At 57.3% G+C, this 21018-nt stretch overlaps 2 protein-coding genes across 6 annotated transcripts in view; one reads left to right on the plus strand and one right to left on the minus strand.

The window, feature by feature from the left end:
- Window positions 1-775: 775 nt before the first annotated feature.
- On the plus strand, window positions 776-3713 carry GPR3 (G protein-coupled receptor 3). Its single transcript, XM_048969098.1, is given in 6 exon segments — window positions 776-859; window positions 1995-2474; window positions 2477-2683; window positions 2686-2736; window positions 2739-2846; window positions 2849-3713. Coding segments are annotated over 5 exon segments (942 nt in total). The 5' UTR covers window positions 776-859; window positions 1995-2014; the 3' UTR covers window positions 2965-3713.
- A 3565-nt stretch (window positions 3714-7278) lies between these two features.
- Window positions 7279-21018, minus strand: part of WASF2 (WASP family member 2) — a 28775-nt gene continuing 15035 nt past the window's right edge. For 4 of the 5 annotated variants that reach the window (XM_048969084.1, XM_048969086.1, XM_048969085.1 and 1 more), the window contains exons 3-9: window positions 18528-18662; window positions 17863-18016; window positions 16660-16777; window positions 15441-15571; window positions 13868-14023; window positions 11679-12187; window positions 7280-11212 (exon numbers count right to left, since the gene is read on the minus strand). In XM_048969084.1, coding sequence (XP_048825041.1) covers window positions 11055-11212; window positions 11679-12187; window positions 13868-14023; window positions 15441-15571; window positions 16660-16777; window positions 17863-18016; window positions 18528-18662 — 1361 coding nt within the window. In that variant the 3' untranslated portion in view covers window positions 7280-11054. Of the gene's footprint in view, window positions 11213-11678; window positions 12188-13867; window positions 14024-15440; window positions 15572-16659; window positions 16778-17862; window positions 18017-18527; window positions 18663-21018 lie in introns of all 5 variants that reach the window. The other variant, XM_048969087.1, reaches the window with a different exon arrangement.

Raw genomic sequence — 21018 nt, forward strand, 5'->3', positions numbered from 1 at the left:
CAGGCACCGATCTATGCGTACTAGATACGCGCAATGCCCGTCCTGCGTGCGTTGCGCGCTGCGCGCCGCGTGGGCGCTGCACCTGCGCGCACATTGCGCGTTCTGAGCACTAAGCGCGCTCCCCCTGCACCCTCCGCACAGCCCCCTCCCACCCACCCCCCCATGCCGTGCACACCCCCGAGCGCCCCCCTGGGATCCCGGGACGTGTCCGGAGCCAGCGGGAGGGCGCCGTTGCGATGGGTTCCACCTGGGGGGGCTGGCAAAGTCCCCCTCCCCTCGGGGCGGCGCCGTCGGGGGAACCTTCAGCACTGCGAAGCCCCCCCCCCGGCCCCCCAATCCTGGGGCGGTCCCGAGGGGGGGTCACACACCTCCTCCCCCCCCCCCCGAGGGTGGCCCCCCCCGCCCGCCCTTTCCGACACTCCCGGTAATTAATTATTAAGGGCTCATGATGAAGGATTAATTAATTATTCCCGGCTCCCTCCCGGCACCGCAATGACTTTGGCAAAGATGTGGCGAGGGGAATCCGGGTCGGGGGGTCGGGGGCCTGCGGGGGGGGGGGGGGCGGGCATGGGCTGGGTGTGGGGGGGAGGGGCGGGGGCTGTTTTTATGAATGGGCCGCTCCCGCCTCGCTGCGATTACGATGCGGCGCGCGCCCGCGCCCGCATCCCGGAGAGCTGATTGGCTCCGCCGTGCTCTGACGTCACGGGGCTGCGGGCGGGGGGCGGCGATTCACACCTCTCACCCCCCCCCCCCCGTTTCTCTCCCCCCTGCACAACTCGGAGGGGTTCGGTCCCCATCACTCGGCAGCGTCCATGGCTGCGGGGCAGCACCGCACAGCACGGGACCGGCAGCCCGGCAGGTGAGTGCCTGGAACGGGGGGGGGGACTGGGATGGACTGGGGCTGGGGGGGTCCTGGGATGGAAGACACTGAGATGGGGGGGTGTTGGAGAACTGGAAGACATTGGGGTGGGGGAGGCACCGGGATGGGGGAAAACATTGGGGTGGGGGAGCACTGGGATGTACTGGGATTGGGTTTGGCACTGGGATGGGGTTGGTAATGGGATGGGGGGGTGCTGGGATAAAGGGCTACTGGGATGCACTGGGATGGGGGACACTGGAAAAGGGGGGACTGGGATGGGGTTGGCTTTGGGATGGGGGGATGCTGAGATGGGGGGGTGTTGAGATGTGGGCTGCTGGGATGAGGGAGTATTGGGATGAACTGGGATGGGAAGGCAATGGGAGGGGGGACACTGGGGAAGGTGTTGGCACTGGGATGGAGGACACTGAGATGGGGGGTGTTGAGATGGGATTGATGGGATGCAGTGGGATGGGAAGACAGTGGGATGGGGGGGACACCGGGATGGGGGAAAACTGAGATGGGAGGTGCTGGGATGGGCAGTACTGGGATGAGGGAGTATTGGGATACACTGGGATGGGAAGGCAGTGGGAGGGGGGACACTGGAAAGGGAGGGCACTGGGATGAGTTTCGCACTGGAATGGGGGGATGCTGAGATGGGGGGGGGGATGCTGGGATGGGGGGTGACGGGATTAGAGAGTAGTGGGATGCAGTGGGGTGGGAAGGCAATGGGAGGGGGGACACTGGGGAAGGTGTTGGCACTGGGATGGGGTCGGCAGTGGGATGAGGGCACTGGGGAAGAGCTGTCAGCCCATTTGGGTAAATTGCCATGGGAAGGGCAGTGGGGGGATACCCCACACAGCACACCTAGGGCTGTGCTGCCCACTCAGTGCCCCCTCAGAACCCCAAAGCAGCCCCCCTCATCTATGGGTGCTGAGGTCGCGGGGTCAGACCCATGCAGTGGGGCTGCCTCCATAACCCTCCCTCCTTATTTTTGGGGTGGGGGGGGCAGGCAGAAGGGCCGGTGCTGCTCCCAAGGATTTATCCACCATGTTTTGTAGTGCTCAGATCCCCAGGTGCTGCAGGTGCCGCCCTGGAGGTGGGCGCTGAGGGTCACCTTTGGCTTTGTCCCCCACAGGTGACCCCCACCCTGTCACCATGATGGAGCTGCGGCCCCCCAACGCGAGCACGGCGCAGTATGGTGATTTTGGGGTACAGAATGGCAGCGTTCCATCCTCGGAGTCCACGCTCCAACCTTTGCCCTTGGATCCATGGGACGTCGAGCTGTGCGTCTCCGGCACCATCATCAGCTGCGAGAACGCGGCGCTGCTGGTGGTGCTGGCGGTGCTGGCGGTGCTGGCGGTGCTGGTGGTGACGCCGGCGTTCCGCGTGCCTGTGTTCCTCCTCGTGGGCAGTTTGGCAGCCGCCGACCTGCTGGTGGGGCTGCGCCTCATCCTGCGCTTCGCTTCCATCTATCTGGTGCCGTCGGAGGCGCTGGCTTTGGGCACAGCAGGGCTGCTGCTCACCGCCTTCACCGCCAGCGTGTGCTCCGTGCTGGCCATCGCCGCCGAGCGCTTCGTGTCGCTGCAGCACGCGCTCACCTACAGCTCGGGGCGGGCGGCCGGACCCGGCTCACGTTGCTGCTCGCCTGGGGAGCATCGCTGTGCTGCGGGCCGCTGCCCGCCCTGCGCTGGAACTGCGTGCGGGATCCGTCCTCCTGCGGCTCCATCCGGCCGCTCCGCCGGCCCCACCTCGCCGCCCTCTCCGTCTCCTTCCTGGCCGCCTTCGCCGTGCTGCTGCAGCTCTGTGCGCAGATCAGCCGCATCGCCTTCGGCACACACAGCACGTGGCCGCGCAGAGGCAGCTCGCAGGGCGGGCGGCGGCACGGCGCGCACAGGGACGGCCGCGCTGGCGCTCACGCTGGGCGCCTTCGCCGCGTCTTGGCTGCCCTTCGCCGCGCTCTGCCCACCTCCTGCTGCCGGCTCCGTCCTCAACCTCTCATCTACGCCTTCCGTAACGGCGAGCTCTGGAAGGTTCTGTGGGCGCTGTGCTGCGGGTGCCGCTCTGCTGCGGTGCCCTTGCGCTCCCGGACGCCCGGCGATGTGTGATCATCCCCAAGGGACGTGGGGCTGCCGGTGGTGACGTCTGGTTGGCAGGCAGTGCTGTGTATTTGGCACCCACAGATGTGCTGTTGGCACCTGGTGACATCTGGTTGTCACTGGTGATGTCTGGTTGTCACCCACTGAGGTGCTGTTGTCACCCGGTCACATCTGGCTGTGCCCTGTGAGGTGTTACTGTCACCTGATGGCATCTGTTTGTCACCCAGTGACGTCTCATGGTCACCTGGTGGTGGCTGGTTGTCACCGATGATGCCTGGTTGTCACCCACTGATGGCTGATTGTCACCTGGTCACATCTGGTTGTCACTGGTTGTCACCCAGTGATGTGCTGTTCTCACCTGATGACATCTGATTGACACCCAGTGAGGTGTTACTGTCATCCGATGGCATCTGTTTGTCACCCCATGATGTCTCACTGTCACCTGGTAGAGGCTGATTGTCACCCACTGGTGTGTTGTTGTCACCCAGTGACAGCTGGTTGTGGCCGCCGATGTCTGATTGTCACCTGGTCACATCTGGTTGTCACCCACTGAGGTGCTGTTGTCACCTGGTGACATCTGGCTGTGCCCAGTGAGGTGTTACTGTCACCTGATGGCACCTATTTGTCACTCAGCGACGTCTCTTGGTCACCTGGTGGTGGCTGGCTCTCACCCAGTGACATCTGGTTGTCACCCATCCCCTGGTTGTCGCCCAGCAGCAGCTGCCCCCCCTGCTGTCTGTCTGCCCCCCTCTGACAGCCCTCCCCCCCCGCCCTCCTGCCCATCTCTCATTCATCCCTTTTGCTGCGGTGGGTTTTGTTCCCCCCCCCCCCCCCCCCATCAGCTCTCCCCATCCCCACCCTTTTGTGCACGACCCCCCCCCCGCTATTTTTTCACACACAAGAAGCATTTTTACCCCAAACAGCCCCAATCTGCACAAGGGAGACTGGGAGGGGGGGTGGCGGAAGGGGGACTGGGGGGGGACATTCGCTCCCGTCTGCTTATTTGACCTCAAATGGAGGCGAGGGGGAATTGCTGCAGATGCCCCCTGCCCTCCCCCTCCCTCCCCATATTAATCTCTTTATTTTTGGGGGCAATTCTGGAGGCGCAGCACTGCCCTCTGCTGCCACTGCCTTCGGGTGCCCACATGAGCCCCCATCCCCCGAGCACCGGGGCTGCCCCACACCTCCACCAAAGCGTTCCTTTGTGCTGGGGGTGCATTTGCACTTTTTCTAGGGGGGGGTGAGGGGGGGGGGTGGCGTTTGAGCGTTGATTGCAGCCGTTTTGGGGTGGTTGGGGGGGGGAATAAAAGCGATTTGTGATATGAGATGCGGCTGTGTGATGCTGGGGGGGGGGGCAGGTTGGTGTCCCCCCCTTTGCCCTCAATGCGCGTGGTTGGGAAATGCGACTGCTGCCGACCCCCGGTGACACCGCGGGGGGGGAGGGGTGATGTAGGGCGGGAGGGGGGGGCAGGGGTCGATTGCATTGAACGCCATGCAAAGCACGGGGGCGGGGGGGGGGGGAAGCACGGGGAAGGCAGGGTTAATGATCGCAGCGCTAATTAGGGCAGCTTGTCCCCTCTGGGTGCTGGGCCCCACGACCCCTCAACCCCCCCCCCCTCCCCTTTGGTGCCTCCTGGGGGCACTGGGTCACATCCAGGTGTCAGAGCACCAGCGGGCACGTGGGGATGCGGCATCTTGGGGAGGGGAGGAAGAGGAGGGGAGGAAGAGGAGGGGAGGAAGAGGAGGGGTCCTTCCTCCTTATGGGGTGATGGGGACACACAGGACATCTGGGGGTGGGGGGGTTGGGGGCTCCTTTTGGCCCTATCACAATTAAGGGAACGGAGCAAAGCTTTGGGTGCCCCAGTTCCCCCACTGTCACACGGCTGCTGTCACCTCCCTGAGCACGGGGACACTGGGACAGCACGCAGCTCCACGCTGGGACCCCCAGCACTGAGACAGACGACAGCCAACGTGATCCTACAGCGAGCTGGGGGGGTTCTGAAAACCAATTCCTGCTGTGGGAGAAAGCAGAGCTCCCCATAACCCCCCCCCCTTCCCCCCCCCACCCCCCCCCCCGTGCTGCTGGTGGTGGTGGGGAGGTTGGGGGGGGGGGGTGGTGGGAAGCTCGGGCTGCAGGGATTGCTGTGAGCAGGACGGGCAACGCATCGCTCCAGCTGTGAGCACATCTGGCACGCAGCCCTCGCTCCCAGCAGGGCCAGGCTGTGCCGTGAGCCCCCCCCCCCCCAATCCCCGCCCCCCAGCACCGCTCCCAGGGCTGCACGGGGCTGCAGCTTCTGCTCCCCAGCTCTGCTCGGCACGTGCCCAGCAGCAAGGCCACCGGGTTGGCAGTAACCATGGCGAAGGCAGGGCTGCTCCCCCAGCAATGCGCTAACGAGCACGGCCTCCCGTCCCGGTGCCAAAAGCAGGGCTCTGCCGACGGGAGGGGGGAGGGAAGGAGGGAGGCCGTGCAGCCCCTAAAGCCCCAACAAAGGTCAGGGATCCGGGAACGGAACTGGAATGCCGTGCAGAGGCCGAGCAGCTGCAATCGTGGGCCTGCGTTCTGCCAAAATAAGCATCCTCTGCCCTGGTGCTGGGGATTCTGCTTCCCTGGAAGCGCAGGCAGCATCCAGGAGCGGAGCTTCACCCATCGGGAGCACAGGAAACGGGGAAAGAAGCGCACAGACAGCGGGAGCTGGGGAGGTTTGCTCATCATGCAGCATTGCCCGGTTCCTGCGGCGTTGCTCCGAGCCCAGGCTGTGCAGCAGGGATGCAGGGCGACCCGCAGGCCGTGCCCTTGGTGCAGCTCCAACCCGTACGCAGCTCCGGGTGACGGGACGGAGCCCCCCCTGCAGCCCCGGCGCCCCATGCAGGCGGTGCAGGCAGCCAAGCCGGCGCAGAGAGGCTGCCCTGGCAGGCTGCAGAACCCGAGCTCCAAATCCATAATTCCTCTGGCACCCCGCGGTTATTTGCGAGCTGCTGTGAGCAGATGGAGGAGTTGCAGATAAAGCCATCCGCAGCACGGGAGCCGCTCGCCTTCCCTGCTCAGCGCCGCGTGGGCAGGGGGAGAAAACATAAAATAATAAGGGGGGAAAAGAAAACCAAGGCAGAAAAGGGAGAGGGAGAGAGAGAGAGAGGAAGGAGATGGCTGGCCATTTGTGCGGGCTGAGCTGCCATCTCGCACACCTCCATAGGGAGCACCGCAGCCGTGCCGGGGTGACATTGGCACTGCCAGGCGGGGCTGAACGCTGATGGGAGCTGGCAGCACGTCGGTCCCGGAGGGGGAACGGAGGAGAGGAGCTGACGTCAGCCGTGGGAAGGACAGCAGCCCACTGGGCAGAGGCTGCGGGGTGCTGCTCGCACCACCTCCAAGGAGAGAATTAAGCTCTGCTTTGGAGACCGCAGAGTCGGAGCTGTGATGTGGTGCCCAGCGCCGTGGCAGAAGACACACAAACATCAGACGGGGCTGCGGTGCCAAGGCACGGCCCAGCAGCTCCCGGCAGCTCCCAGCAAGGGCGCAGGGCTGCAGAGCACCAGCACACCATTCATCTCGCCGCTGGGCTCTGCTCCCCACGCACAGCTCAGCCCTGCACTGCCACGAGGCCCCTCTGCTCCCCCAGCTGCCCCACACCGCGTGCTGCTCACACCACGGCTGCTCCTCCAGTGCGACGTGCAGCCCTGCAGAGCAAAAGCAAAAGCACTGAGGCAGCCCCAACCATCACCGACCGCAGCTCCCCGGCTGCTCGACACGAGATGGAGCCCGCAGCCATCGGGACGCAGAGCCCAGAGCTGCTCCTTCCCTGCCCTGCGTGCCCCAGCACGGGAGAGGGCTTGCTGGTTCAGAAGCTGGCGAGGCCAATTAATCTAATGAGGTTTTGCAGCCAGGGACCGTTGTCAGCCAGGAAAGGCACAGCGCCGCAGAGCGCGCGGGGGGCTCTGGGAAGCTGAGGGATTTGGCACGGCGAAGCAAGCAGGCAAAGCACGGCGCTTTTGTTGCTCGCCATCCAGCAGCGAGAAGGGGCTGACAGCGAGCCCAGGAGGCGCACCTGAGCGCACGGGGACCTCGTGCAGCCGAGGCGGAGGCGGAACCCGAGGGCAGAGCGCAGCTCACGGCGCACGGAGCGAGGTGCGGCTCCACGGCGCTGCTTCTGGATGGCGGCTCTGCCACGCTGAGCTCCCTGCCACGGGCTCCAGCAGCAGCATCTCAAAGGACAGCCCAGCCCCGCAGCGCAGGGCTCCCGCACGGCTCTGCAGGGCAGCAGGAGCGGCAGCTCAGCACGCACCGCCCCTGCGGGCGCTACAGGAGCGTCGCGGCTCCCACAAGAACACACGAAGGCACCGATGGATAGAAAGGTTTTTTTTATCGAGTTTGAGGTTTTAAAAATAAGGACCGTCGTGGTTTGTTGGCTTTGTTTGGTTGTTTGGTTTTTTTTTCGTCCACGTCTACATTACAAAAAAAATAAAATAAAAATTGCAATCGGGATCTTCATCATCCAAGGGGTTGAAAGTGGCAGCAGGAAAGCCCGGCTTACACCAGCCGTGCCATCAGCATTTGCTCTGAGAGGGGAACAACCGAGACCAGGGAGGCAGCGCTCTGCTCCTCAGCCGGTGCTTCTCCCTCTTTTTCTATCCTTTAAGCAGAGTTTCGGAGCTGAAACTCCTTTGGTCTGAAGTGAGAAACCCAATTCCCCCCCGGCGCCCTGAGAGCATCGGCCCAACGCCGCCCTGCTCTGCAGCGCCCCGGCCACACACAGCACAGTTCTTATAAATATATTTATGTCATATAGGAAAAATAAGGCACTTTGGAAGGGTTACAGCTCGCCTAAGACATTCTAAGTAGGAAGAGAAAGGAGTTAGTTTCTGAAATGGATTTAAATGAATGTTAATACGGTAATAAAACCCAGCGAATCCGCTTCCCCACTTCAAGGCTTTGTTTAAAGAAATCAAACAGGAGGGGAATCGGCAGCCCCGAAACGCAGCAGCACGGAGAGCTGAGCTGGGGCAGCAGCACCTGCCTGCGAGGGGCTCCAAGAGCACAGCGCCGCGCCTGAGCTCACGGACAGAAGCGGCCCTTCCCTGAAACGACACCGTGCGGCTCCGCATGGCGCCTCGCACAGCCCCCTTCCCCTTCCCTCCACGCGGGCCGGCGCTCGGCTCCGATAAGGAGAGCAAAAAGCGGTGAAGGTCACCGGCTGCAGACGAGGCTCCAGGCTGAGGCCAGGCAGCGGGGACACAGCCAGCCCTGTGCGCCAAGGAGGGGCGCCGGGGGAGCGGCTGCCAGCAGCAGCAGCCGAGCACTGCGGGCAAAGGCAGCGGGAGAAACGTCTGAGCAGGGGAGGGGGGCAGCGGTGGCCCCAGCTCCGTGCAGACCCCCATGGGGGCGGGCAGAGAGGGGAGGCCCGCGGCGGCCAGCTCTGCTTCTGGCCGTGCAGAACGCTTGAGGCTCTCGGCTCCGGCGCTGCAAAGATGAGACCTTTGCAAAGAAGCAAAGATGGCAGGAGGAAAGCGCGGGGCCTGCAGCACCGCACAGCTGCTCTGCTTCGCAAAGGTTGTTTTTGGCACCTCTCCTCCTCCCCTGCTGGGTTCAGAAATACGAGGCTCGCTCAGCGGCCCGGCGCTCTGCAGCTCTGCTCACAGACGGGCACCTCGCACCCGTTGCTTTGTTGATCTGCAATCCCTGTGCTCAGGATCCTGCAGTTCTGCCTCCCTGCAGTTCTGCCTCTCACCCCGGATCTGAAAGCGGCCGTGGGTAAAAGCAGGCTTGCACAGCCAGAGCTGCACCCCTCCTGCTGCCAGCAGGGCTCCAGAGCAGGGGAGGCATTGCAGCCCTGTGCTCCACCCGCACAGCATCCCTGTGCCACAGGTGTGGGCTGACCGCGTCCCCAGCGCCCCGAGGCCCAGCTCTGCCCCACACGCCGGGCTGCGAGGAGCGTGGCATTGCTCTGCATTTCACACGACACCAATAACTCGCTCCCCTTTCCCAACAGGGGGCCAAATCTACTTAAGGCAATTTAAAATTAACCCAGGTTTGGCATTTGTGAGCTCCGCGCTTCCCTGTGTGATAATGCTGTCAGCCTGGCTTAGCTCAGAGGTCTGTTTCCCCCAGGAACCTGTCTCCAAGAGAAGCCAGAGGAGGATGCTTACAGAAGGAGCAGAAAAACAAGAGGCAGCGATTCTCCTCCAGCCCCCCTCACCCAGCGTGCAGCGCTGATCACTTTGCATTTCCAAGTCCCTCCGCTGCACGACGGCTCGCTGGCACTCGAGGGGTTTCCTTCCCTCCTCCAGAACCTGCAATGAGCGCCGCTCAGATGTTCCCAGCCTGCTGGGATGCCTCGCTCTGTGCCCTGCATCCTGCTCTGCACAGAAATGTAATGGTGGAGAGCCTGGCCGATCTCTCCTGATTGTGCTCAGGGCTGAGCCGGATCTCAGCCTGACCCACAGCGCAGCACAGCCCCTCCTCCAGGCCCTCATCTGCTCTGGCACACATTAAAAATGCACCAACACACGCGAGAAATCAGTAAGAACTCGATGGCACAAACTGAAATCATCAATCAAACCCCTAAGAAAGGTTTTCAGCAACCCAGCAGCCTCCGGCTGGGCCTGGCGCCCCAGCTATCAGCAACACCACGAAACAAGGCGAGCTGGAGAGGGAACAACAGGCACAGGCTGGCAGAATACCTGACAATTAGAAAGGCAAACAGGTTGGAGATTTGGTCTTAATGGTCCCAGCCCACAGCAGCCTGAGCCACAAGGCTTTGGAATCGCTTTCTGAGACACTTGTGCTCAAATTAAAATACAACAAGCACATCTGCAGCACTGGGAGATTTGCTTATAGATTTCCAAGATATGCATATATTCTATGTAATATAAAACAGCAGTAACACCTAGGTCAGCTAGTTCAAGTTCTCCATTTTCTTCCCCTGCCTGTAGTGAGCAGCCTAGGAATCTGCGGGGTGAGCTGGGAGAAGAAATGTTCTTAAACATTAATTAAACTAATCAACTACAGGAACAAAACACGGGGAACAACACGGGTGAGGTGTGATGGAACCAACGGGCAACTCAGCTCACACAGAGGTGGTTTGAGGCACAGGACCCCCCTAATCCTGAAGTGAAAGGGAGGAGGAAGCAAAAGTAACACCAGCAATTCCTGCAGCAATGCTCTCTGCAAAAGCGTGCTCGCTGCAGGAGAGAAGCAGCGATTCCAACTGGTCAAACAGGGCCTGGTGCTCAGAGCAGCCCTCCCCGCTGCTTCCCTGCTGTAGGCACTTCTGGGTTTTGCTTTGTTTCTTTCGGCACGAAGCGGAGCCGTCAGCTCTGCTCTCCCTGCAGCAGGAAGCCAAGCAGCCGTCCTGCTGCAGCCCTGCATCCCTTTGTGCAAGGCTCCCTTGTGGCAAAGCAGTCCTGGAGGTTGCTGAGGAAGGTAAAGGCAGCTTTAAAAAGGAACACAGCCCTCCTCTCATTGCACCCGACGCACGCTGCAGCCCTACAGCCAGCAGTGCCCCCCTGCAGGGGTAAGTCTGGAAATACTGAGGAGGGTCAGAGGGGAAGGAATTGTGCACCAGTGCCGAAAACTGATTATGTGACAGTGGGATGCAGCAGAAAACAGACATTTAAAGCCTGTTTTCTTGCAGCACTACCAGTATTCACTGGAAAGGAAGAGCCACTAGATCAACTGCCTGCTGTTGCAATGAGGAAACTAGCTGAAAACGTCCTTCATCTGAAAGGCCGCGCGGCCACAACAGGATCATCCATCTTTGCTTTAAAAATCCCTCAGGATGGAGGGGTTTTGTGTGCTCTGCCTGGTGGCATCGAGGATCTGCAGGTTTAGTTCTCTTAAATAAGCAACCGTTGCACTGCCTCCAGCCAAATCCCAACGCCTCCATCCTCACTGCCTGCGAGGAGACCTATTGGAAAGGCAGAGCACAAAGTCCTGCCAAAGCCCGGGGGGGGAGGGAGAGGGGAGATATGCTGGTGGTTGTCTGAAAACCCTTGGCACATCTTTGGTTACGGGATGAAAAGGAAACGGTGGAAGGTTTGGCCACCTGGTTCTTTAAGAAGCCGTTAACCCAGGAGGGAAGGGAACCGAGGGGACGGGGCCGTGGTTAATCCGACCACTCGTCCTCATCGAACTCTGAAGAGTCATCCTCAGAGTCGCTGTACTCCACGGCGATGCGGCGCGACAGGATGGTCGCCACGTCGTTGCCCACAACGTCCCTCTTCTCCTGCTCCCGCTGCTCTTCCACCTTGCGGAGCTGGAAGCCTGTTGGGAAGAAGGCAACGGAGGGGATCGTTCAAAGGCTTTGGTCACGCTGAAATCCCCAAGGCAGCCGTCCCTTTGATGAAATGCTCTGAGCAAGACAGCCCCTACTCTGCCAGCAAGTATTGGACACGCTATGGAATAACAGTGATGGTGAATGACAGCCAAGACAGGCTGGGTGGGCAGGTGGAATGGGAATTGAACGTTTCTGCGCTCCTCCAAAGGGTTACACCACTGTCATTCAGCCCACTTTGCAAACTTGGATCTGGCACTGCCGTCTCCAAGGAGCAGGCAGAGGCACACAGCCACGAGGCCATCATCTGGTTGGGCAGACAAGGAGACAGCAAGAAACCTCCAACAGCAGGGCAGCCGCAGCCCTGCTCGTGAGGCAGCTCCCCACGCTCTCGCCCGGCACACGGTGGGTATTCCACGGGCTGTGGAGCAAGCTGGAGCTGAGACGCAACCTTACCTTGACGAATCGCCGAAAGCAAATCGCTCCTGGCATCGCTAACAGCGGGCAGGGATGACTTGGGCTTGGAGGCGGAGGTGTCTGAGGGTGGAGGCGGCGCCGGGGGCCCATCGAGGCCACTGGAAGACAGAGGCGGGGGGCCAGGAGGTGGTGGGGGGGGTGGGGGGGGCGGTGCGCTCCCACCGCCCGGCTGGGGCAGAGCAGGGGGCTGCATGCTGCTGTATTCGGCCACCGGAGGGGGCGGCGGTGGAGGTGGGGCAGCAAAGTCGGGGTGAGGTGGGAAAGAGGGGGGAGAGGGCGGCGGCGGGGTGCCTGGGGATGGGGGTGGTGGAGGAGGGGTGCTGCCCATTATTGGTGGTGGTGGAGGCGGTGCTGGAGGGGGAGCAAAGCCCGGCCTGGCCCCCGCGGGGGATCCGATGGGAGGAGCTGGCGGTGGGTGGCTCGGGCTGACCAGGCTGGATCTTTTGGTCCCTCCAGAACCAGAACCTCTTTGGTTGTCTACAGGATAGCTGTTGCAAAAGAAGGAGAGACAAATAAGGCCGTTAGCTTTGAGGTCAGACCGTACAGACTCCATGTTAATGAGAATCATGTGTGTCTGTTGCAGCCCAGACAAAAATCTGACTTCAGCTTCAGCTGGTGTTTCCATGAGGCCTCGCTCCTCGGGTTTTAGTTTTCTTGCAGGGTTTCTTCTGGCCACCACCACCAGAACAAAGGAGAGCTTCTGGGGACTGGCAGCAGTGCTATCATCTGTCCCATCTTCCAGGCTGACAAGAACACGAGCCATCTCACCTCCCTGCCAGAGGCCAGGCGTCACATCTGAGCTCAGAGAAGCCTCTTGGCTTAGGAGCTCCTGCAGCACTGCTAGCTGCTATCCCTCCATGCTGAGGTCAGACTTCTGACACGCCAAGCAGGGACATCTACTGTGATAAATGGCACAGGGGCTGGCGGGTCTGCCAGGAGAACATATGCTCTCAGCACCTGCTAGGAACAGATCTCTTCGCTGGATTCCGTGGCTCAGAGCTGGAGCGCAGCAACCACGTCTCACAGCTCCCCGTGGGGAACGAAGGGATGAGCACCCAGTGTGCTCTCAGGGAGAACAGCGAGTTCCCATCCATGGGAGCTGTGCTGCAGCAGAGAACAACGCTACCCAGAAGGGACTGCAGCATCCTACGTGCGTGTAAAGGAAGCCCCAAACTGACGACATCTTGCACTGCAAGGCAAAAGAGGTTTGGTCTGTTTGCCACAGAAATGTCACAGTTTTTGGCAGTGCACAAACGCTGATCCGTGACAGACCACTGGAGATCAAACCTCACTCCCAGGATTCTTTAAAAACAAACCACCAAAACAAAACCAGAGAGGAGAAGATCTCTGTGGCTGGGCAGAGATCTAAGGAACTGCATAAGGCAGCTTAAGCTTCATCTGAAAGCTCATTTCTGCTCTGCCCTAGAGGAACATGCTGCAGAGTGGAGTGCTTGGTCTCTCTGACACATCAGAAGAGCCTTTTCTGCAGCACTGCTGCCTCTGGATAAGATGGAGACAAGCTAACGCAGTCCTGTCTATCAGACACACTGTTAGTGCCTTTAAGAGAAAACAAAAAGCTGCTCTCTCATTTCAATCCGTGTCTCAAGCCACTGCCGGACCATAGTTCTCATCTCTGGAGGTGACTGGAAGCCACCGTTTCATCTGATACAAAGCAGCCACACTGAACTTCCGCTGTGGAGGAGCCAGCTGGTGTGTTCCAGTCCTTCACATTTTATTACATCTACATCTTCAGCGCCCACATCGTGCATTTGTCAGAAATCACAGGGCAAATGGCAATAGCAAAGAAAATCACGAGTGAAAGAAGGTGCTGGGCACACTTTGCCAGTGCAAAGCTCTCTCAGGAATGTAAACCTACACACACGGGAAGAACTGCACTGGAAAAGAGGGACAGATCCAAGCCACGGAGCCAGACCATTAAATGTGACCCTGCTCTTTTAGAAAGCAGAACAGCTCTGCTTGAGTCCTCCTCCAAATCCATTCTCCCCTCCTGCACACAGTGAGGCTCTGCTGCACCTCCCTCCAGACAGGCGGACGCTGCTTCCCATCCAGCGCCCGTCAGGAAGTTCTGCTGTGCCATCTCACGTCTCCTGTCATCCTTTTACACCACCTACTACTCCCTGGTGACAGAAGGGATCCCGTAGGCTTACCTAAATTCCACCGGGGGTGGAGGCAGGCTGTCATCTGGGAACGAAGGAGGTGGAGGCACAATAGAGTCAGTCTGCGGCGGCGGCGGGTAGCAGTTCACCTCCATGCTTTCATTGGAGCCAATGCTGCCGTTCTGATACACCATGTTAGAGGGGTACCTGAGAGAGGAAGGCAAGCGCTGTGTTTAAAGAGTTCAAAGCAACGTCTCAAACTCATTTTCCCCCTCGCTCACGAGAGCATTGCCTCTCAGAAGGGCTGCAGCATCACAGCTGTGCGGCGCTGGCACCAGTAATATTAACCAAGTAGATGGATCAACCTGCAAGGCTCAGAAATTAGGTTTCCTGGCAGGAAGGCTTTTCCCAGCACAGCTGGACCTGCCTCGAGGTGGGACCTTATCAACCACCACAACAGGGCACAGGAAGCAAAACCTGAAAGCAACCGTTAAAAACAAGAAGTCTATTTCTCAAAGCATGCTATATGAAGGATCACGTGCCTAGGATCAGTTTACTCTGTGTAATCCTTTTGCTGGATACCCTCCTGCTCGGTCACTGCTGCCATGTATCAGAACATGATTATGTATTTTAGCCAACAACAAGAAAACCAAAAATATTTTTGAAGTATTTGATGATAGAAGAAAATAAAAGAGTGCATTTTGAGCAAGCTGGCCTCGAAAGGCTGTGAGCTACGCTGGGTGTCATCAGTGACAAAAAGAAGAGCTACTGAAAAGATATGGCATGCCATTAAAAGCAAGCATCCCAACTGAAGCACTGCTCAGTGCAGCTGTTCAGGTGGCAGTGGGCTCATCTCACCGTGGGGCACAGAGCTGCAACTGCTCCTCAGAAGCATTCAAACGCATGCACGCACTGATGCCAGAAAGCAGAGGAGCAGGGAAAGGTGCTGTTGTGCTGCTCGATTCCTCTGCTAGAAACCAAACCTGTCCTCCTATTAAACTAAGAGCAAGTTTTATTTTTAGCTGGAGAGTGTGATTTAAAGAGAGATTTTTCTTGTATGAAAGGAAGCTGCGAGGAGCAAGCAAGAGAGAGGTGCATTGTGGGGAATTCAGTCTGCTTCCAGCCTAGCTGGTGTCAAAAGTTAAATGAATTCCCAAGCCAAAAGCACTAAAGAGAGATCTGCAGCTTGGAACACTTGGATGGGAGCTGCCCCCGCTCCAACTTCAGGGCGTGAAGAGCCGCTTGTGAGATCGAACAGAGCCGTCACAGCACCACCAGGCGCCACCCTGCTCCTCAGCCCCAGAGCTCGGGGTGACGGGAAGGGCACGGCCAGGGATGCGCAGCCACAGCCTCTGTTCCGTGCCCACGAGGCAGGCAGACGGAGCAGCCGTGCTGCTGAGGCTGTTGCTGCCACCTTGTTCAAGCCGTGTGGCTCCCTGATTTATTTAGCAAATTCTAAATCCGCAGATGGATTTACTTTGGAGAATCTGATTAGTGGCAGTATCGATCCGCACTGTGCAGCAGATCTGGAGAAGCTGCAGAGCAGGGTGAACTGCATTACAATCACCACCACCTGCCCGCTACCCCTTGCTGGGGAGCAGAGCGGAGCCCTGGACTTGCTTACCCAGCAGGGCCGTGTTTGTCCTTTATCTCAACAAATTCTTGCCCCATTTTCAGTTTCTCCCACTCTTCTTTTCGGGTTTTGATTTTCCGTGGGTTCACGTTTCCTCGGTTCGGATTCTCCTTTTTCTCTTTCTACAGGAGGAAAGGAAAGGGAGGAGGAATCAAACAAAAGCCTTATTTTGCTTTAAACTCCCTGGGAACAGGAAGGGATGGGACAGACCTGCAGCAGTTTCAAGCAAGCACATTCTCTGAGAGGGCCAAGATTTGTCACTCATTTTCCCGACTGCTGAAAGCTCCAACGTCCTCCCAGACAAAGAAGATGGAGCAGAGAGAGCAGCAAAAGACACCACCCAGCTTCCTCAGCATGACGTCAGGGCCACAGCCTGGCACCACCACCTCGGGGGCAGTGAGAGCTCCATTTCCCCTCATCAATTCTGCTCTTGGCCTGCGTGTCAAGGCTGCCAAAGCCCACCGCCGCCTCGCTGGTGTTAACGCTCGGGGTGTGCAGCCTCGTTTTCTGTGTTCTGACTCGTCCTAGCTCCTTGCTTTGTCACTCTGACACGGAAAGAGCTGCATCTGTTTTGATATTTGGGACTTTGGCTGCTGGAAAGCTAAATGAAGCATGCTCAAACTGAGGCTTTTATGGTATCCCTTTCAGCATTGGTTCAAATCCCCCACTAACCAAATCAGGAGCTTCACCTGGTGCTTTCAGCCTACATGGCTTTGCTAAGCCTCCTGATGGCCGCTCATTGAACATCATGGCCTCTTCTGGCACTCCTGAAGGTTTTCTCCTTTGTTTTTTGACTCTTCCACAATAGATTTTATTGCAGCACAGGCAAAGCGTGGCGCTGGGGCAGAGGGGCTGGCGCTGCTTCAACACCCAGCAGACCCCCGTGCAGCACCACAGCACAGACAAGACTGACACAGCCCTGCTCTGCTGACTGCATCAGCGCCGTCTGAAGACAAATTAAACCCTTCTAACAACACAAAGAAGATGGCATTTGGAAAAACAGATTAAGGGTATCCTTGTTGTCTTCTTTTTAATTAACAGCGATGAGAGTAAAGCAGATCAAAACTTCTCTGAATTGATCCCCGAAGAGCTTAAGAGAGTAAACCTCAATTTTGGATGGCAACTTTGGAGCCCGCAGTTCATTAACGCTTTCCACCTCCTCTCCCACCCTGAAGTGCTGCTGAAATGGCAGCGATCTCCCATTTCTCACCCTGTGCTTCCGCTTCTCTTTCATAATATCCTTGGTGTCCTGAAGCATTTTCTCTTTCCAAAGGTCAAAGAAATAGGAAGGATCCGTGTAGAATTTAAGTGCCTCCTTGCCATCGTCCCTAGAACGGGGAGGAGAAAACGCACACATCAAGAGGCAAAGTCATGCAATTGTTTGCAGCCCAAAGAAAATAAAAGCCACCAGCCCAGACAGCAGATTAAAAGTCTGCAATCAGAAGGTCAAACGCTCTGCTCTCGCCTCTGTCCTCCATTTAAAACCAGGCAGCAGACCCACAGCAGCCGCCGCTCGTCCCAGCACTCCCACCTGCCATCTCTTCCACCCTCACACAAACTCTGCATTTCAGCACCTGAAGAACTCGGCTGCTCTGAGCAATCACCAGGAGAGCAGCAGGTCTCTCACTCCAACTCCCACTTGTTTGTGTTGTATTTTTGGTGTGAAAAAATCTCCTCCAGCCCGGGAACCCTAAATCAGAGCGGCAGCGTCCTTGAAACTCGTGTGTGTGCACACACTCACTCTCCTACTTTGCAGTGCAGCCGCGTCTGGCAGAAGACAGCTGCCTCCAGCTATCTGTAATTACTTTTTACCTGTTCAAAAGATATTTATGGATGTGGGCTAAGTCTCTGTGTTCTGACCCCCTTACTTCTGCCATGGACAAGATGAAATGGCACGGCAGGACCGCTCGGGAGAAGGGCTCACAAAGCCCACCTAGGTCACATCAGAGGTCTCAGGCCAGGCATGGGAGGCCATGGGAAGCATCTCCAGACCTACAGGAGCCTGCTGCTCCCACCTGGGTGAGAGCCACACACAGATGGATGCTCTGCAGTTTGCACTGCGGCTTTCTGGAAAGAAGCCACGGGGCTACAGTGAAGCACAAGAAAAATGCATCATCTGCACAACACCTAGCATGTTTATGCAGTGCAAGCCAAGCCTTGCCCCAAGGCAGTCACAAAAGTGACAGCAGGTAACCAAACGTATAATTCTCTAGCTATGCTCATTTGTACAGCCTCAAAAGCAAAGTTTCATGTAATCCACAGGATGGAGATTTCCCGGCGGATCTCCAAATCTATTTCCAATTAAAGATGGCTACTTCAATACAGCAGGGGATGGGAAATGACCTCAGCTGTTTGGGAGGAAGAAGCTTCCTCTGTCAGGGAACAAACGCCTACGGAGGTGCTGTGGTGTTACCTATAAGGGGAAAGAATGTTGAGAGGTGGAGGAGTATTGCAGGTCCCATAGGTTTCAAGGACAGGCACCGGCAGAGAATCTCTGTCGAAGAGCTTCTGGTCCTGAGTAGTGGAGCTTTTGAAGGCCTTCCTGGTGTTAATGCCCTGCAGGGAGACTGTAAGAAAGAGAGAAGAGCAAGTGAAGAGCAGCTTGACCCAGGCCAACGGCACTGAGGATCAAGCAGCAACCATCTGACTTCAGCTGGAGTTGTTGGCGTGCTTAGCACTCCTTCAGCTCAGGTTCTTTCCCCACAGATCTCTTGGGAAGCCCAGCAAGTCTCAGGCCGTGCTGTGACAAGATCTGCTGCTGTACAGACGTGGCTTGAGAGCTGCTGTGTGGTTTCAAACCCCTGCGACCAAGACTTGGGAAATCTATGGTACCCAGGTGCTGAAGGACGAGCTGCCACACACAGATCTGCTAACAAGCAAATCTCTCCTCGGCCAGATGGACGCCCATGTGGCAGCACTGGGCCTTTTTGGGAGCAGTGGAACAGACCCCCTCAGTCCAAGGGAAGACATTCGAACACCAGTCACAGCACCAGGCTCACCGTGGGGCCACGGCTCAGCCACGCTCAGAGAGAACCTTTACTGAGCTCTGTCTGCAGGGACTGTGCTGCACTGCATTACCTTCCTCCTCTTTGGGATCCAGCTGAGTGACTTTGACTTGCAAGCGGTCAACTCTCTCCACAAGAACGCTCACCCGGGAGGCAAAAGTGTTGGCTTGAGTAAACAACTCTCCAAATATGTCTTCTGCAAATTTACCTGCAACGTTAAAGCGACCACGTTACCCTCATGAGCTGTACCAAACCACGTGCAAACATGATCTCCCACTTTGTTTTCCTGCAGAAAGAAAGGATGAACCGCGCTTCTTTTCGGGTCTGCCAGGGTTGGGTGCAACATCCAGGAGGACAGCGCTGCCTTCCACCAAAACCTGGCATTTCTGGGGGATCTTCAGGCCACGAAGAAACAACTGAGACATGCTTTCAAGTCAGTGTTAAAGTAATGAAAAAGAGGGCTGACAACGTAACAGTGGTCTGAATCCGGATGGGTCTGTAGGTCCTTTAAGATTCACTGCTGTTCTGTTTATTAGACAAGACAACACAGACTTTTATTGCTCTGGAGAAGCTCAAAGGCTCCTGGTCTCCAGCAGGCCTGCCTCCAGGGTAACTGGCACATATTTACAAGCTCAAAGAGCTCTGGAAGCAGAGAGCAGACCCAGCCCTTGATCCTAAAGCCTGAGCTATAACCACAGACAAAAGCACTGACCCTTTTGTTCCTTCAGGTGGCAGTGTCTGAAAAATTGATGCATTCACGTTTATTCTAAATCAAAACCAAAAGGGAACTTCTCCAACAGGAATGTTCTCTCTGTAACAGCTTGGGTTGCCCAGTGGGCTGTGATGACAAACATCATCCATCGTTTGGATGGTGAGAGCGCCTTGGGGCTTGGATCAGAAGCCTGCTGCACCACTTACAAGCCTAACAAAAAGACGTCCCCTGTCCTTAAGAGTTTAAAATCTACATATACAGGGAGAGATGACCACAGGTGGACAGAGATGGGTGAACTGAAAGAAAAAGAAGCTAAAAGGAGCATCGTCCTTAAAGCTCCGCTCTCCAGCATTACCTCAAAGTGGGCAGACCCCAAATAACCAGGCAGAGGACAGCACTGACGGGAACAGACTGGGCACTGACAGCAGCCAGGCCCACCGAGTTTCCACTGATGGGAAACATTTCCAGCCACGGCTGCTGAGCACAAGGCTGCTCCCAACCAGCCGTCTGGTTCTGTGAGCACAGCATCGTATGGTCAGCAGTTTGTTCTGGAATCTGTTACTCCCAGAGATCCTCTCCGACATTCAGGAAAGGATAAGCAGTGAGAAGCCAGACGTTACCAGCAATGTTGGAAAACGTGGCTGGCTGCAAGGAGTCACGCAGGAAAGATCCCCTCCTATGAAGCACGGCAATGGCAGCCACCAGTGCCTGTGCAAAGCCTCCCAGCAGGGCTGAGCTGACACCCATAGCGGAGGTTGCTCATTCCTCCCTGTTATCAGTGACTCGTTCTCAATGCCACGCAGTTCTCCTTACGCCGCCAAGCACGGAGAACAAGGCAGGTTAAAAATCAACCTCCTCCACCCCTCCTGGTGGCAGTGCCAGCTTCAAGTGCCTGCAGAAGGCAAATGCTGCATGTGAACTTCAGCTGACCTCCTCCCTCGGCTCTCCTGGACAGCACTGACTCCACATATGCTCTGCTAACAAGCCCAGCTCTCCCCAATCTCCTGGGGAGGACTGCAGCCCTGGAGACCCAAGGGTGGATAGCTGTGACTGCAGCCAGGTGCCACAAGGCATTCTGTGCTCGCCACCAGCACCAGCCCTCCTGTTTGACCAAAGGAAGTGAACACTTATCTCCAGGATAATTTGTTGCCCCTCCCAGCAATAGCTCATAAAGTTGTAATTCAGTTCTGTGTTCAGGAGAACAGACAATCATTTCCAAATTTCACAAGGAACTCCAACCAGTAGAAGGGAAGATACCAAGTCTTTGGTTGCAGCACTGAGTGGCACATCAAGCATGAAATAACACAAAGAGCATCGCACGTGGTGTCCTTAACTCTGCCAGCAGGGATGGTCTGTGCTCCTTCACCTGTGTGAGTGCAGCAGTCCTGAGTCAGCATTCAGGATCTTGCGTGCACCTTGGTGCTCCACGTGCAGTTTCAGATGGGGTAAGGCAGAGATTAATTCTTGGTTTAGTTACTTTGACTGCCGCCAAAGAGCAACTCACCATCAGAATTACCTTTGTCATGCACTGGCAGGAAGACAGACAGTGTGATTCAATAGGTCTCTCCACCTTTAGCTCATGGATTCTATAGCACAGCCAGCTTACACAGAGAGCTACCAGCTGTGATAGTAACGAGGGGTAAACTCACTGGAATATGAAAGTTTGACAAGATTTATGTTTGCATCTTTGTAAAGAGACTGTGGTGCACTAGGCATGGCTGATTATTCACTTGACAGAGCTGTCACAGCCTACGGAACCTGCTTCGCATTCCTGCAACGCTCAGCGTGCGAAGTAGGAGTGGATTTGTTCCTCCAAAGTAAGAGAGGTAAAGGAGGGAGGCAGCACTTTGGT

Source organism: Lagopus muta, chromosome 23 (genome assembly GCF_023343835.1).
Source record: "Lagopus muta isolate bLagMut1 chromosome 23, bLagMut1 primary, whole genome shotgun sequence".
In the NCBI taxonomy this organism is placed as follows: Eukaryota; Metazoa; Chordata; class Aves; order Galliformes; family Phasianidae; genus Lagopus; species Lagopus muta.